At 31.8% G+C, this 16,720-nt stretch overlaps 2 protein-coding genes across 3 annotated transcripts in view; both read left to right on the forward strand.

Moving 5' to 3' along the window:
* LOC143068988 (interferon-induced protein 44-like) overlaps nucleotides 1–16,720 on the forward strand; it is a 51,285-nt gene that overhangs the window by 20,548 nt on the left and 14,017 nt on the right. The window lies entirely within an intron of this gene.
* On the forward strand, nucleotides 7,756–14,775 carry LOC143068989 (interferon-induced protein 44-like). Of its 2 annotated transcripts, none has more exons than XM_076243411.1 (7): nucleotides 7,756–7,858; nucleotides 9,100–9,627; nucleotides 10,026–10,087; nucleotides 12,098–12,295; nucleotides 13,105–13,251; nucleotides 13,659–13,830; nucleotides 14,210–14,775. In XM_076243411.1, the coding sequence occupies exons 2-7, from the start codon at nucleotides 9,108–9,110 to the stop codon at nucleotides 14,518–14,520; spliced, it is 1,410 nt and encodes a 469-aa protein (XP_076099526.1). In that variant the 5' UTR covers nucleotides 7,756–7,858; nucleotides 9,100–9,107; the 3' UTR covers nucleotides 14,521–14,775. The 2 variants fall into 2 exon arrangements, with proteins under 2 accessions (XP_076099526.1, XP_076099525.1); XM_076243410.1 differs by lacking the exon at nucleotides 7,756–7,858 and adding an exon at nucleotides 8,307–8,462.

A 16,720-nucleotide genomic window follows, 5' to 3' on the forward strand; every position in this document is an offset into this window, starting at 1 on the left:
TTAAGACAACTTCACTGCATACTACATTGTTCCAAAACTAATCTCTAATCGGATGGATGAATACTTTCATTTGGTAAAGTGAGACCACAGCTTTGACAGCCCAAAATATTGAATTTTTTAAAGTAAATCTACATGAACAAGAATGTGTCAATGGACTATGATATTGGGGTCAAAACTCTAATTTGGCATTAAAATTAGAAAGATCATATCATAGGAACCACGTGTACTAAGTTTCAAGTTGATTGAACTGCAACTTCTTCAAAAAACTACCTTGACCTTGTCTTTAACCTGAAGTTGGACAGACAGATGAAAGGGATAAATTAACGAACCCACAGATAAAAAAACATGAAGGCCCTAAGTGGGGCATAAAAATGAGGTTAAAACAAGTGTCAATAGGACACCATGCCCCTCTCTTATTATCACATTTTCAAGTTCAGTGACCATGAAATGATTTGGTGTAAAACTAAAATATCCTCAAGACAAGAGTGCACACCCTGAAATGTCGCGCCTTCTATACTAATCATTGATATTATGTTGATAGTCCTAGGTATAAAGCTAAGCTTTATTACAACTGTCACATAAACTTAACATTAACCAAGATAACTAAACAAAGACCAATGAACCTTGAAAATGAGGTCAAGGTCAGATGAAACATGCCAGGCAGACATGTACAGCTAACAATGCTTCTATACAACATATATAGTTGACCCATTACTTATAGTTTAAGAAAAATAGACCAAAACACAAAAACTTAACACTGTGCAATGAACCGTGAAAATGAGGTCAGGGTCAAATAAAACCTGCGTGACTGACATAAAGATCATAAAATATTTCCATACACCAAATATAGTTGACCTATGGCATATAGTATTAGATAAAAAGCCCAAAACTCAAAAACTTAACTTTGACCACTGAACCATGAAAATGAGGTCAGGGTCACATGACATCTGCCCGCTAGATATGTACACCTTAAAATCATTCCATACAACAAATAAAGTGACCTATTGCATATAGTATGAGAAAAACAGACCAAAACACAAAAATTTAACTATAACCACTGAACCATGAAAATGAGGTCAAGGTCAGATGACACCTGCCAGTTGGACATGTACACCTTACAGTCCTTCCAAACACCGAATATACCAGCCCTATTGCTTATAGTATCTGAGATATGGACTTGACCACCAAAACTTAACCTTGTTCACTGATCCATGAAATGAGGTCGAGGTCAAGTGAAAACTGTCTGACAGACATGAGGACCTTGCAAGGTACGCACATATCAAATATAGTTATCCTATTACTTATAATAAGAGCGAATTCAACATTACAAAAAAATTGAACTTTTTTTTCAAGTGGTCACTGAACCATGAAAATGAGGTCAAGGACATTGGACATGTGACTGACGGAAACTTCGTAACATGAAGCATCTGTATACAAATTATGAAGTATCCAGGTCTTCTACCTTCTAAAATATAAAGCTTTTAAGAAGTGAGCTAACGCCGCCGCCGCCACCGGATCACTATCCCTATGTCGAGCTTTCTGCAACAAAAGTTGCAGGCTCGACAAAAACTGTGCATCCCCTAGTTTTTATAGGTACCATTGCATAATTTATGAACTTGAAATTAACACCTGAATTATCAATTAATTCAAGACTATACACAAGTACAAAAATCATCAATAGACATCTAGATATCAACCCAATGTGTTCAACAAAAGACAATAAAGATTAACCCCCAAAAAATATTAATAAAATGAAAAGAAATAAAACAGGCAACATTGCATCAAACTGTGGCTTAGAACAGGTACAAGACTTAAGAGTTATCCAGAAACTATTTTTTTATGAATGTAGAAATATATGGTTCAATTTTAATAAATAACTTACCGGAACATCTTCATCAATAATCTGTCTAACCTTCTCTTCTACAGCTTCAATACCTTTCTCCTGTTAAATTAAAAACATAAAACATTATAAAACTCCAATCTAACTTAAACTGTCAAAAGAAGAAAACAAGATAAGGTCACGTATGAATATAAGTCATCCATCTTATCTCATCTGTTAGACTTGATACAATCTAGACACGTTAATTTCATTTTTGATATAGTATACATAAGAAGAGACTCTGTTACGATATACCAAATGCTGATGTAAGAATTCGTTGATGCGACCATTTAATATAAGTTCAAATGAACCCTGTCTGACGTACATGTACTCTCTGCTATCGAACTGCACCCAAAGTAATTAATTATTATCGAGAGGGTATGAGTACTAGATTTTATTACACAAACTTATCGCTGCACAAAAATACTATTAAAAATAGACCACTGGTATATCAAACATGTAAAACGTAAATGCATCTTTTTCTTTTCGATTTATTAAGCAATTTCAGATAAACAATTAATTATACCATCTTATATACTCGAAAACCGAACGATGAAATAAAAATAAACAAAGATGTGTGTCTGTCAGTAACTGCGAGTACTCTAAAATCGTATTTTCTTGTTTATTCGACCTGTTGATACTGTTTAAGATGATTTTTTGTTATTTTATATTAATATGGATCTTGTCTTTTTACCAGCTTTGATTATTTGGATTATCTTCTAATTTTCACTTCGTACTACAATTGGATAAACTTCAAGATTTACCTGTATTATTAAAACAGGTTTCCTTCAAAAGTGACTGTTTTCGAAGGGTTAAGTATTTCGCAGTGGTGTCTTGCCATGGCTTTGTTTGGACTTGTTTATTTTCTTTTTGCTTGAATGTTTGTCCCTAATATTTTATTAACTGTACATTTGCATTCAGATATCGCATATTCAATTTACTCGTTCATAGTGTGTTAATTTACGATTTTTGATTGAGTTAAGCCTGTCAATTGATATTTTATCGTGTATTTTTCTATGTTGTGATGTTATGTTATTGTTTCAGAAAAAGGGAGAAGGTCTGGTACCATTAAAACGTTTAATCCCGTTGCAAATGTTTGCACCTGTCCTAAGTCAGGAATCTGATATACAGTAGTTGTCGTTTGTAAATGTAATTTATACGTGTTTCTCGTTTCTCGTTTTTTTAAAAAGATTAGACCGTTAAAGATATTGCCTGATCTCTAGTAACAATAAGGTCACGTCAAACTACAAATAAGGAAAAAGAAACAAATTTAGATTTATCTGTCAATAGATACCAACTACTTTATCTCTCATATATTGTTAGAGATTTCGTTTGTTTTACCGATGTACTTGATTTACATTAATACATAAATAATACCTATATGACTAGTATGTTAAACAGTTCATAAGTTCACCAAAAAAGTATAACTGTGTATCTTTATTTGAATTTTGATACCTACTGCACAGAAAACTCTGTTCAGCTTTTATAATATTACTATTTGATAGCGTTGTTACCTTTTCTGTTTCATTTATGCATATGTGATTTATCTGTATGCCTTTTTGTTTTTCTTTGTTAACATATTTGTTTGTTGAAACAAAGAAATTCAAAATTGAATATAGAAAACGCAAATAGGCAGAAATGAGACAGAAGACATAGTTATTTAAGCATGTTATGATGGTTTCAGAAACCTACTTATTTTATACATTATAGTTGTTTGCTATGTATTGAATTGTTTAAAAATGCAATACCATGTAAACAAAGCATAAATGAGGTCAACGTTAATTTCAACAAATAAATAAATCATGTTGCTTCCACTGAAATAATAAACAGTACACATCTGACGGATATAGCGTGAAGACATCATACACAGTTTTTAAATATCTTACATGATCAATGCCTAAGCGTACCAATCGACAGGATATCTATCATGTCCACGCCAGTATACCTTAACTGTTATTTTCACGCTACAAATATTATTATTAAGTTGCTGATTCGTTACTATTAAAACGGGAAAAAAATATTTACCACATCCTGTAAATCTTGTAAAGAGGTAGGGCCAATTTGCTGAGGATTTGTTCCACAGAAGGGCCAATTTCAAAAAGTGCCGACAGAATAGAATTTACTATAAAAACAAAAAATGAAAATGCTTTTTGATCAATATCTCGATTTACATATATTATGATATGTGTGATAAATAGTTAATTCAACCCTCAAAAAGGATGAAAGTCCATAATGCGGAATTTAGGGTGTTTTTAGGTGATGAAAACAGGGAATCCCCCCCAGAAGGACATTTCAAACCAAAAAAAAGTAATGCTTTTTGTGACTGTTGTAATTTATACTACTTTTGCCATCAAAAAAGAAATTGGTTTGGTATGTCCTTATTACATAAAAAAACCCACATTTTAATGAAAAAATTGAAACATCGCTAAATTGTACTAATATAGTTCTTCCATAAGAATGAGTAATCAAGCATCGCCGTGGCTGCATCCGTAAAGCATAAAACTACTAGTCAAAGATTGTTTTAAAGATAAGGTTCGAATCTCGCTCAGACGTTTTGAATTTTTTGTGTTGTTATATTAAATTTTAATGTTTCTATCATATTTTTGGATGTTGGCTTAATTCATATAGTCAATCTGGTTCATTTTGAATGTAGAGTATACTAGTATATCATTTTATTAAAGGAAAAATGATGTATCGCTTATTGTGTGCATTCCTATGACTGTCCATACTCTTGACTTACTTTCTATAAATGTGTTACATATATGCAAGGTACAACTGCCGTCAAAATGATGTAGGTGCTTGTACATTATAACCAATAACACGATAATTTATTATATTGCAATGAAGCACAAATGCTGTGTGTGTAATATACACATAACTTACACTGAGGCCATTGTATACAAGTTTTTTCTAAACAACGCAAACAATTTTTTCGACACCTTTTTCGAACATGGTAGAATATGTATCAAATGTCAACAGCAATTTTGTCGCAAATTCACTAACTGTGTAGATACTAGTACTGACATTTTCACCACCGTCCCTGCACCGGTACCTAAGTCATCAGAAAATAAACAACACCACAGAACAAATCAGTTACAATACAAATCGTGATTGTAGGTAAAGCATCAAGAAGTTATTGCATCTGTTTCACAACGAAGGGTCGATATGTTAAAATGCCAGAAAAGGCCATATAAAAAGTGTTAGTAACACAAGGTGTTCTATGACCAACTGATGTATGATGTTCTCCGGTTAAAATATATATTATCTTATCTTATAGACGATAAAACCTTAAAAGACAAATACAGATATACATATACAATGTATTCAAAATGAGAAAAACAGCATTCCATTTGAATTAGTTCGATATTATTTGGCTTGTTGGGCAAGTACGTGGTGTGGTACCTTATGCTCATACAGGAAGTTAACAATTAAACAAAGTTAACATAAAAAATCAATAGTTTTGGCCTTGTTTTTTGTAGGAATACCTGTTCAAGGTCTAAATATAAATAATGTGACGTTTGTTCATGTACTATAATTAGCATCGATCTGGCTATTTAAAACATGATTTACCTATCTTATCGAATGAAAAGAATTCACGGGAAAATGGCTCTCCCTCAAATTATAAAATTGTAAAATTATACAGTTAAATCATTAAATAATATGCTGTACATTTTAATTAAATTGTTAATTCACAATGCACACTAACTTATCATCCGTTATCTAATTTTGCAAACATATCTATAGTAATTAAATGAGTATATCTATGAATAAAACAATTAAAAGTTAGTGGACGGTTAAGTTGTATTGATCACACATGATCTTTATATACACATAACAATTCAAATAATATATATTAAGTGTAAACAAGTCTAAATTGAAAACAACGTATAAACCGCAATTTTATACGTATGCATACAAACGAATTTTTTTCGCAAAGGGATATAAATACAGCATGAACAACACACTAAAATATATCTTAATATCATCTCGATCGTTTCCTTGAATACCATACACATGATACAGCATATGGTGTTAAAAGTAAATAGAGACGTAACACATTCTACCCAGAGAAAGAAGTGAGTAATATGCTGAAGTTCTTTATTGACAATACTTTAATTAATTTTGACTTGGATGGAGAGTTGCCTCATTGGCCCTCAGACCACATTTGCTGAATCTCGGGGTAGACTGTTTCACCAAATTGACGGCATTCATATGGGAACGAATGGCGAGCCTTTCTTTTTCTACCATCTGTGATGTTCATATAAGTCAAAGTTCCGTCAGACACTTGTTAAAGCCAAGAAAATCAAAGAAGCCAGATCAGTTAATTTCACATTCAGATGTTTACTCCATACGTAATCCAAACGTGTCTGGTTGGTTTCATTAATATATCCTCCAAAAGTAGAAACTACAGAAACAATAGACGCGGCTTCTTCTGCATCTGTTTCTACTTTTGTAGCGTTTAGCGAACGGTAACAAATGCCTAACAACGTTTACAAAATTAATGCACTCATAAAGTGCACTGGCTTTCTTACATATACGATGCAAAACGGCTAATTACGCTCATGTTTTGATCATTTGTTTCTAGTAAGGTAAGTACAAACGCTAAATTTGTTTCTTACTTCAACCTGATTAAATTAAACAATGTATTTGTTTCTACGTTTGTGAAAAGTCTGTTAACCAACAACATGTGCTTGCATTATTTAAAGTTCAAACAGGGGTAGTAAACACTGATTACAAGATGCATTTGTTTCTACTTTTGTAGCGTTTAGAAAACAACAACAACAAACGCCAGCAACGTTGTACAAAATTTTGGTAAGAAAGAAATGCACCCATAGTGTGTTAAAGTTTATGTAAACTTTGCAAACGTATGTACTAAGGATTTTCTTATTCCAGGCATAGATTTCCTTAGCCGTATTTGGCACAACTTTTTGGAATTTTGGATCCTCAATGTTCTTCAACTTTGTAATTGTTTGGCTTTATAAATATTTTGATATGAGCGTCACTGATGAGTCTTATGTAGACGAAACGCGCGTCTGGCGTACTAAATTATAATCCTGGTACCTTTGATCTAGACGTGTGTTCGCTGCACCGTTTGTATCGTTTGTGTCAGAAACATATGCACTGTATTACGTATTCGTCTTAAGATTAAATACAAAATCAAAGTTATGCGGGAAACAATTCAATATTTTACGGTAGTTGAAATATAATTAATCCATTATGAACATAGATAAAATAAATAAGATAAGATAAGATAATTTCATAAAACAATCACGGTGCCCAAAATTTGAGCAATACAATCAAATGAATTACAAAATGAAGCAAAGTAAATGATTAGAATGATAAGAATTAATAGAATGAGTAAAGTACATTTAGACTAAAAACATAAATACATATTGACAAAAAGTAACATGATTTTAAACCATGTTCATGATGTTATTGACAAAACAATAACTTATATTCGTAGTAAAACAAAACTAAGAGAATAAGTCTCGGTTATTGTAGTTATAGGCAACCAATTATCGACCAATTTATGACTAAATATATCAAATTGCTTTCTTAATAATTTCCCTTCAAAATATTCATGGTTGACTCTTGTGTACAAAGTACTTGTATGGAAGATAACGGATTACAAATTTTAGATTGAGTTGTACTTTAATCAAGGTATAATGCACCATAATTACTACTCTTTATTTAAATGAAAGAAACTTTTTTAATTGTCATAAAAAAATATAAATCAAAAGATTGATTAGAAGGATGTTAAAAATCTGTTCGAAAACTAATTACAAACTATTTAGTTAAATTTGGAACACAGAATTTATTTCAAAATAGCCAGTAGCAATTTTTGTTCTAATATCTTGATTACAATACAATGAAATCCTACCCTTGTGGTCATTCATGCGTAGTTACTTGCTACACGGAAAAAATATGTACTATGAAAATTAGAAGGCAAATTCAAGTAATTTGATCGGACGAGAAGTTGTAAGTATGTGCTAACGTGAACTCTTAATATTTTGTATTCGTTCTGTTGGTTAATAGTCAAGCATTTTGTGTTGTCCGTTTTTATGTATCTCCCCCTTTTACATGTTTTATATAACCTTTTGATTCAAAAATTGTGTTAATACTTCTTTTTATTACACTATCAGATATGGTGACCAGAACAAAACTCTTGGTATTACATATTATAATTTATGAAATTTTTAAATCAAACTCAATACATGTCCTTCCATAATGAAATTGATGATTTAAATTATTACTATTTTCTATTTTTAGATCATTTGTACGTGTTATACTTATACCATGTATACTATGCGAATCTTTTGGTCTCTAAATTTTGAGTTTTATATTACGTTACTGTTCTACTTGTTCATACATAAATTATGTATATTATTTTTAGAAAATATAAATAATGGCAGTCTAGTAGATCATGTAGATTGACTTATGGAAAGGAATATGTTTTTCATTCAACTTCCCTGTTTGATTTTCTGAAAATAGCATTGTTGTTAAATAATTTGAAAAATACAGATTGATGTAATACAGGATAACTGAATCAATACGTCTGTGTGTTTCAGATCGACAAAAAACGGTAAGTAAAATGTCAACGGATTTTCTAAACCACTGTTCAGATGCGTATCTTTCATTTTAAAGAACTATTTATCATTTTTTTTAGTTTTATTGTAATTAGTGAAAAAGAAAAGTAACCATTTTTAGAAAGTTTTTAACGTGATTCATCTATTCTATTTAAACACGCAACCTGTTCATACTGTTTTCATTGACATGTGCATGTGTATCCTTACGTTAAATAATGATTTTGAATACGTAATGTATACTGACACAATATTTTTCTGTTTCGGGTAACACATTACTTATTTTTCATTTGAATTTGATGACCTCTTGTCCTAACCTTATGTTCAAGTTACGTTTACTAAAACTGTTCATTTTAAAAATAACGATAAAGTATAAGTCCATGCACAAATCTGTCGTCAAACTTATTGTATAAAGAAATAAAATCTTATCAACAATGATAGTTTAAAGGCAATTGTTCTCTCAAATTTGTGAGAAGTCTAACTGTTACATTTAACCTGGTAACATAAGAATTATTTGTTTGAAATAAATTAATGAATAAGTCCCGGCGTTAAGTGACCAAAGCGATGAAAATCATGAAAAATGTCACACTATCTATATTGATAAAAAAAACCATCAAAACACTTCTCCTTTTACAGCAATCAATATGCCAACCCAGTTCCGCCAGAGAGAACAAAATCAACTCACCAAATGGATTGGAGGGAGGAAGAAATACACACTTTTGTATAAGGCTTCCCGAGACGGATGTACTCACACAGCTTTCCGTAATACCTGTAATAACAAAGGACCAACATTGACAGTCCTTTGCAGCACTGACAATTTCATGTATGGTGGATATACGTCGGCTAGCTGGAAAAGTAGTGGAAACTATCAGAATGACGGTGCAGCATTCCTATTTAGATTGTACCAGAATGGCAACTGGAAACCAGTACGGATGCCTGTCATGAATGCCCAAAATGCAATCTACGATCACCCTTCTTATGGACCTACCTTTGGTGCGCATGACTTGCATACATTTTCGAACACAATAACCTTCGACGGAAGATGCTTCCCTTTAAATGGATCTGCTAGCTTTGGAGTATCGTACACTATGAACGGAGAAAACTACAATTCTATCGCTAATGGCCATCTTCGAGTAAAAGACATTAGAGTTTATTTGGTAGAAGGTAAAAAAGTTAATGATAAACTAATAAGACAAAAGAAGACAAAAGATTTTACATAAAAAAGAAAATATAAAAAAACAGAAATATTGACGATATAGTGTTTCCAGCTATCTACAAATTTTGAAAACAATGCCACAGGAAAGGTTAAGATTGACTTCAGTTTAACCGATCAATTGATATTTGTTGATGTCATCTTGAAAACTCCATATGTTTCTAGGACAAACTTTTGATCATACTACATGGGTTTTTTTTATAATTAATGATTGTGTGTTCTGATAAAAAAAAATTAACATTTCATTGTTTTACCCTTCAAGTTGGACATGTTACTATAAATATTATTGGGGTTAACTGTACTATTATTTTCATTATAATTAATATTATTTTAATTATTATTGCATAAGATTTAGCTGGTGACACACCACTGGATGGCTCATGGCGAAAAACTGCTAAGTGGAACCCTAAGGTAAGCGAAAGTAGTTTTTTAGCTTGTTTTTTTCCTTAAGATTTAAACAACAATATTTTCCACTACAAATTAAAGTAATCGTTAACTTCTTTATTACCGGGTTTGTTCTTACACGAGCAACACGACGGGTGCCACACGTGGAGCAGGATCTGCTTACCCTTCTGGAGCACCTGAGATCATCTCCAGTTTTGATGGGGTTCGTGTTGCTCAGTCTTTAGTCTTCTATGTTGTTTTTTGAGTACTATTGTTTGTTGGTCTTTACTTTTTATCTAAGGCGTTGTCAGTTTATTTTCGACTTATAAGTTTGAATATTCCTTGGGTGTCTTTGGCTTCTCTTTTCTAGGCAAAAGAAGTAAATACAGCTGTATTATATTTTATTGAGATGTTTTTCTTCTCTTTTGGGGTTTTTAGTACCTGCTAAACATGCAATCTGATTAATTTATTTCTTGTGTATTATCTTCTTATGATATGATAAAATTTTATTCAGAAAAGTGAGAAGAACAAATTTTTCAAATTGGGGAAATGTAAGTTTTGATTGAACAGATATTAGATAAAAGGGTAGCATGCTCAAATGCAGTATAGGTTAGACAACATGAATTTTATGATGTGATGTATACGTTCATGAGATAACAGCGATAACTAGAGGGCGTTTTACCGTCTTCAACAAAAGACAGGTGTCTAGATTTGAAAAAGAAGAAAAAAAACTATTTAATCAAGAGATATGTTCAGTGTGTGTTATTTCGATAGTGTAATGCAAACATTCAATTAAATCACTCCTTAACATGTTAATTTAGCAAATTTTTTCGAAGTCAATTATCCATCACTGAGGGAGACAGGCCACATAGTCTCAATACAAATGAGATTGGGAATACTAATACTTTTGCATGCCAATTATCATTGCCTTATTTTTAATGGTTTCCATTGAACTGACCAAATCACAAACTTTGTCAAAATTTGGAATAAGACACTAGTCTGGCATCTAAAGTTTTAAAAACAGTACTGCGAAAAATGTCGATAGTAAGTTCAGACACAGACATATCGTATCGGTATCGTGATATGGATACTGACCGAACACAAAAAAATACACAATTTCGTTTTAAGGTAGATCACAAGTATATATTTTTTGAGACAGAATTTTTTTATAATTTGTCAAACTGAAGATTTTACTATGATCTTTTCAAAAATTTAATAAAAGGTATGGGTCACCGAGCTATTTTTCAAGCTATGAGGCGTTGAAAATTGCCAAAATTTGGTTAGTGAAAAAACACATTAGTGTGCATAAAACAAATTCTATGAGATAGAATTTTATAATAAATTGTGAGAAGAAAGGTTATATAATATGTTTTAAGAAAATAAAAAGAAAACATGATGTCATTGAACTTGTTTTCTTGCTACAAATAAAATAAAAAAATTCCCTATTAGCCCAGTATAAATTTGCAGATTTAGGCAAAAACTAGACCGATTTTGTACTGTGATTGTACAATCCAAAAGGCCGGATATCCTATAAATCTACCTTAAGACTTTCTTCCTCATAACTTTGTTAGACCAGTTTTTTATGCGAGGACATTCCTGCTGATGCAGTCCGTAAAGTATATAAATGCACGAGCGTAACGTATCCATTGATAAACTTAAGGGCCATACGATGGGAAAGAGGGGATAATACTGCTGAAAAATGGGAAGTCGGTGATTGGAAAATTTTAATCATCAAGTTTGTCATGGATTCAAGTTTAAAGTCGTCCATCTGCGTCAATATCGAGAGAAAGATCAGGTTATGAAGAAGACCTTCTAGTTTTGGTACTGTCTTTAATCTCAAATTCACTGGGATATATGTGATGCAAGCACTCACAAAACCGGTATCTACGTTAAAATAATATAGTGGAAATGTGCGGTCTATCACTGTTAAGATATCACTAGCGATATCGGATATAAGGACACTTCAAAGATCAATAAATTCATTTAATCTACCGTAGTACTTGTAAAGTGATAGATTCAGTGTAATTATTATTTCAGCTCCTAAACGAATTGAAAGAAAAAGTAGAAAAATACAAGCCTTTGAAAGACTTAAAGGTTCCACAGGCACGTATTCTACTGGTTGGACAAGTAGGAGCGGGAAAATCTAGCTTCTTTAACACCATAAACTCCATCTTTAGAGGCTACATAACCAGTCAGGCATGCAGCGGCAATGCAGAACACAGCTTAACAACCATGGTAAGTTTTTTCAAAGATGTCCGCATAGTATGCATACGATTAAAACATTACAAATGCACAAACTGTCTCAGTAAAATAGTTATCTTCAGTATCATTTGAATATATCAATATTAACATGACAGAATCATGCAATCTTCAGTTTCCGCTCATGGGTCATAATCACACGTTGAAATAGAAACGCATATACCAAATTACAGTGGGGTGTCTCGGGAAAGGATGCAGTGTTTGCTTCTAACATCATCTGTTATCTGAGTAGATTCACAATATAGTTCAAATGCTCTTCAAAGTCGTATTTCTTTTTGCTTTCGATTGTTTTGATTTAAGCGCTGATGAATTTATGTAGACGAAACGCGAGTCTCACATACCAAATTGTATACGCTTAACATCTTTGACGATTTTAAGACGTACAGTGTTAATAGCTTCATTGTTGGATGTTTTCAAGTTTTTAGTATGATTTGCCGTTATATTTGATTATATATATAGGTTCACGTTCTTCGTTGAATAATTGACCATATGTTTGGCCAATATATGTTTTTAAACAGAAAGTTGCACGTAGTATATATACACATACAAACAAAATGCATGTGGTCAATGTTGATTCAGACAACAACATTTAAATTAAGGTTTTTATCAGTCAGAGTTTAAAATCAAAGTGTCACACTGTAATCACCATTTTGCAGGTTTATTGTATTCTTTTATATGTTTTCGACAAAAGATTATATTTGCTTTATTGCTATTATGCCAAAGTTTTTGGTAAATAAGGACCTTATTGTGAACCTTCTCTTCTAAATGTAACAATGTTTGTTTAGTACCGAATGTACCAAATCAGAAATGGGCAAACAGGGACACCAATGAACTTTAGACTTCATGACACCAGAGGACTTGAAGCTGACCAAGGGATTGATTCTCATGAAATGAATTACCTTCTTGACGGTAATTTACCAGACAGACACCAGGTATTATGATTATGTGAAATATTGAAATTTTTAAGGTAACATATTTGTTTTGTGTCATACAGCATTGCAGATACAGTGCTAGATACATTGTTTGAGTTGACAGCCTATTTGTTATTTCCCCCCTTTAAAAAAATAGGTTTAAGTACTCAAAAATAAAGATCTGTTTAATATGAGAAGTAATATACACAAAAAAAGAGTCAACGGTATGGAAAATTACAGAGTAAAGAACTGTATTGTCACATTCTCTATTATTTATTACAAAAAAGTTCCTCAGCTGCAAGAAAATTTTTCAAACTAATTTAGGAGACAATATAATAACTTTAAAAAGGAATGTTATTGCTATTTCACTTCATTCAAATAACTTTACAATAAGTCTTTTATAATTATGTTTGTCAAATTTTTAATAGTTCAATCCCTCAGTACCAATATCAGAAGATACACCAGGCTTTGCTGTTAGTCCTAGTCTAAGTGACAAAATCCATTGTGTTATATTTGTACTGGATGGAAGCATTGTTGATGTTATTCCAGAGAAAGTTATTGAGAGGATGAAGAACCTGCAGCTTCGTATGAATCAAAGAGGTTTGAAATAATGTTGTTTACACCAAAGTAACCATGCTAACAATACACATAGAACTAAGGGTTAAAAGATTGTCAAAGTCTGAAGGAAAACATATGGATTGGAATTAAATGCAGACACTATTTACTTTCATTTTATTGACTTAGTTACTGGAAGTATATATTAATTGGAATGCTTGGAGTAATATCCCAATGATAGATAATAAATTTTTATTCAAATATATCAGAAACAGGTCTTGGAAGCCAGACTACAACTAACCGAGTAAAACAAATCATCAAAAATTGCATGATTATAATTCACATGTTTCGTCTCCAACTTACCTTGGTGGTGATGCAATAAAAGTGTTCTGCATATCTCTTAAATCAATATTAAATTTTACAGGAATTCCCCAAGTAGTTTTGCTTACCAAGATAGACAAAGTGTGTGAGGCTGTAGCAGAGGATATATCTCAAGTATTCTACAGTCCCGTCATCAAGGAAACTGTAGATAGAGTATCACAGATAATGGGACTTCCGAGATCACACATTTTACCAATCAAGAATTATGAATCGGAAATGGAACTGATCGAAAATTTGAACATATTGGCTTTACTGACCCTACAACAGGTGCTACATTTCGCAAATGACTACATGTATAACTATCTCGACCAAATTGAGGAAGGGAAAGTAAGACAGCTTCATATAAGGGAATAAGTGAAAGACAAATCACTCTGATTGGAAAGAAACTTGTATGCTAATTATATTTTTAAAAAAATGCTGTATGCAAAATATATCATTTAGTATACTTATGGTAATATTTCAAAGATAATAAAGTTGAGAACAAGTTTTTTGAAATACAGAAACAAACCTTTAAAATTGACCACTACTGTTGAATGACTTTGAATGTCATAGATTATCTTATAAGGCTGCTTTGTTGTGACATTGCTGCATAATAAATACTTAATGGTGTAGGTTTGTTTATTAAAATCAAAATGTTTTCCTCTAATATATTTTATATGACTTTTGAAATAATAGTACAATATTATACACAAACAATAATAGATTACAAAGAAATACATATCCATCAATAACTTGGTGTTTATTTTGCACTACTTGCAAGATATCAGACTATCACACAGTTTTAACCATGATCTTGTAAAACAGACAGGGGAGTTCCGTCTTTCTAAAGTGTTGGATAAACATTTTTTTAAATCCACATATTTGTCAATTTTTTTTCAGCTCTATTTTGTTCCACATGATATAATAGTTGACCCGTTACACTTGATGTAAATAATTCACATATCAAATAAAATGTTCTGTGAGTAATTCATCTCACAAACAAACATGAAATTATCACAGTAAAGGACGTACATAATTCTATATCACAGTTTACAATAGCATTCCATTATTTATAGGTTGCACTTTGTAAATAATGCTGTTTCTCAAACCACGCCTCTTTTGGGGAGAACTATAATATTCATAGATAATTTTATTTGTTTTACTGGTTCCCAGATATGATATATATATTTCATCTCATAGAGACATAACTTGGGACTGTTATCAGTATAAGTAATATTGTTGTGGTGAAAACTGAATTCTGAAGTATACACAAAGTGTAGGTAGGGGTCGTACAAAATTTTGGTATGTTTAAACTCTAACAAGTTCGAGGCATATAATTGTTGAAAATATGCCGCACAGCCCTATGACCTCTGAATAAAATAGTAGTGCATATGAAGTTTCCATTCTAGGAAATACTTTTTCGCGAAACTTCATAGTAAAAGTGGCACAATTTTAGCCGCAAAGGGAGTTTCTATGGGAAATTTCATTGTCTATATTTACAGAAATGCAATCTACAGTCATTTAAAAAGCACATTTATTGTATGAGATTTACAATTTCTTCATAAAGTATACTTTTCAGCGAAAGTTTAAAAGTTATATCACTGATAGAAATCAGTATAAATTTTCAAGAATTTTCAAGAATACAGTGTTGTCTCCTCTAAACCATTCCTAGTTTAGCATACATTGGCAGTTGGTAGTAGTTATAACTAAGGAGACTGAGGAATCTGGTTTCTGCAGCTCGTTTGGTTCCTGTCTCTTGGTAGATATTCAATAATGGTTCTTTCTGGGATTCATTCATCTGGAAAAAAGGAAGACATTTAAGAATATGTGTGACACCATTCACTCTCGCGATATCACACTCCATGTTCAATGACCATTAAATGGTGGTCAAACCCTGATTAGTCATATATTAAAAAAAAATGTTCACATCTTTATGAACTTGTTTAATTAGGCTCAAGTTGTTGAGACAACAACTTCACTGACAACTACCTTAATCCAAAACTAACCAGATATGGGACATATAAATGGACACACAAATCAGAAAACATAATGTTTCCTATTGTCGTAGGCAGGGCTTAAAAATGTATGATACTAATTCATGTTTGCATAAACCTTCAGCAGGTAAATTTGAGACCACAAGTTTGGAAATACAAAAGTATTGAACTTTTGAGATCAAATCTGGATAAAAAATAAAGAAGGTTAAAAATAAGTGTCATGGGATATCATGCCCCTCGTTTGTTATCACATTTTTATGTTCAGAGACTACGAACTGATTTGGCTTAAAATTCATTTTCTGAACAAAACATTACAGAAATGTTCATCCCCTGGTTTTTATAGGTACAATTGCATAATTTATTAACTGAAAATTAACTCCTGTAATATCATTTAAATCATGCCTATAAGCAATAACAAAAACTAACAAAAGACATCCAGAGATCAACAATAATGTCTTCAATAATAGACAATGGTCTATACAATAAGTTAATCTCTAAATTGTGTCGAGTCTATAAAAGTGGTAAATAATGTGAACAAAACAAATGTTATAAAGATTAGTCAAGCTTGATATCAATGGTAA

This window comes from Mytilus galloprovincialis, chromosome 3 (genome assembly GCF_965363235.1).
Source record: "Mytilus galloprovincialis chromosome 3, xbMytGall1.hap1.1, whole genome shotgun sequence".
Lineage (NCBI taxonomy): Eukaryota > Metazoa > Mollusca > Bivalvia > Mytilida > Mytilidae > Mytilus > Mytilus galloprovincialis.

Excerpts from the sequence above, each read along its gene's own strand:
- LOC143068989 (XM_076243411.1), top strand. The coding sequence starts at position 9,108 with ATGCCAACCCAGTTCCGCCAGAGAGAACAAAATCAACTCACCAAATGG. Across the intron at positions 12,296-13,104 it reads AACACAGCTTAACAACCATG|TACCGAATGTACCAAATCAG; the intron begins GTAAGTTTTTTC and ends ATGTTTGTTTAG. Across the intron at positions 13,252-13,658 it reads ATTTACCAGACAGACACCAG|TTCAATCCCTCAGTACCAAT; the intron begins GTATTATGATTA and ends AATTTTTAATAG.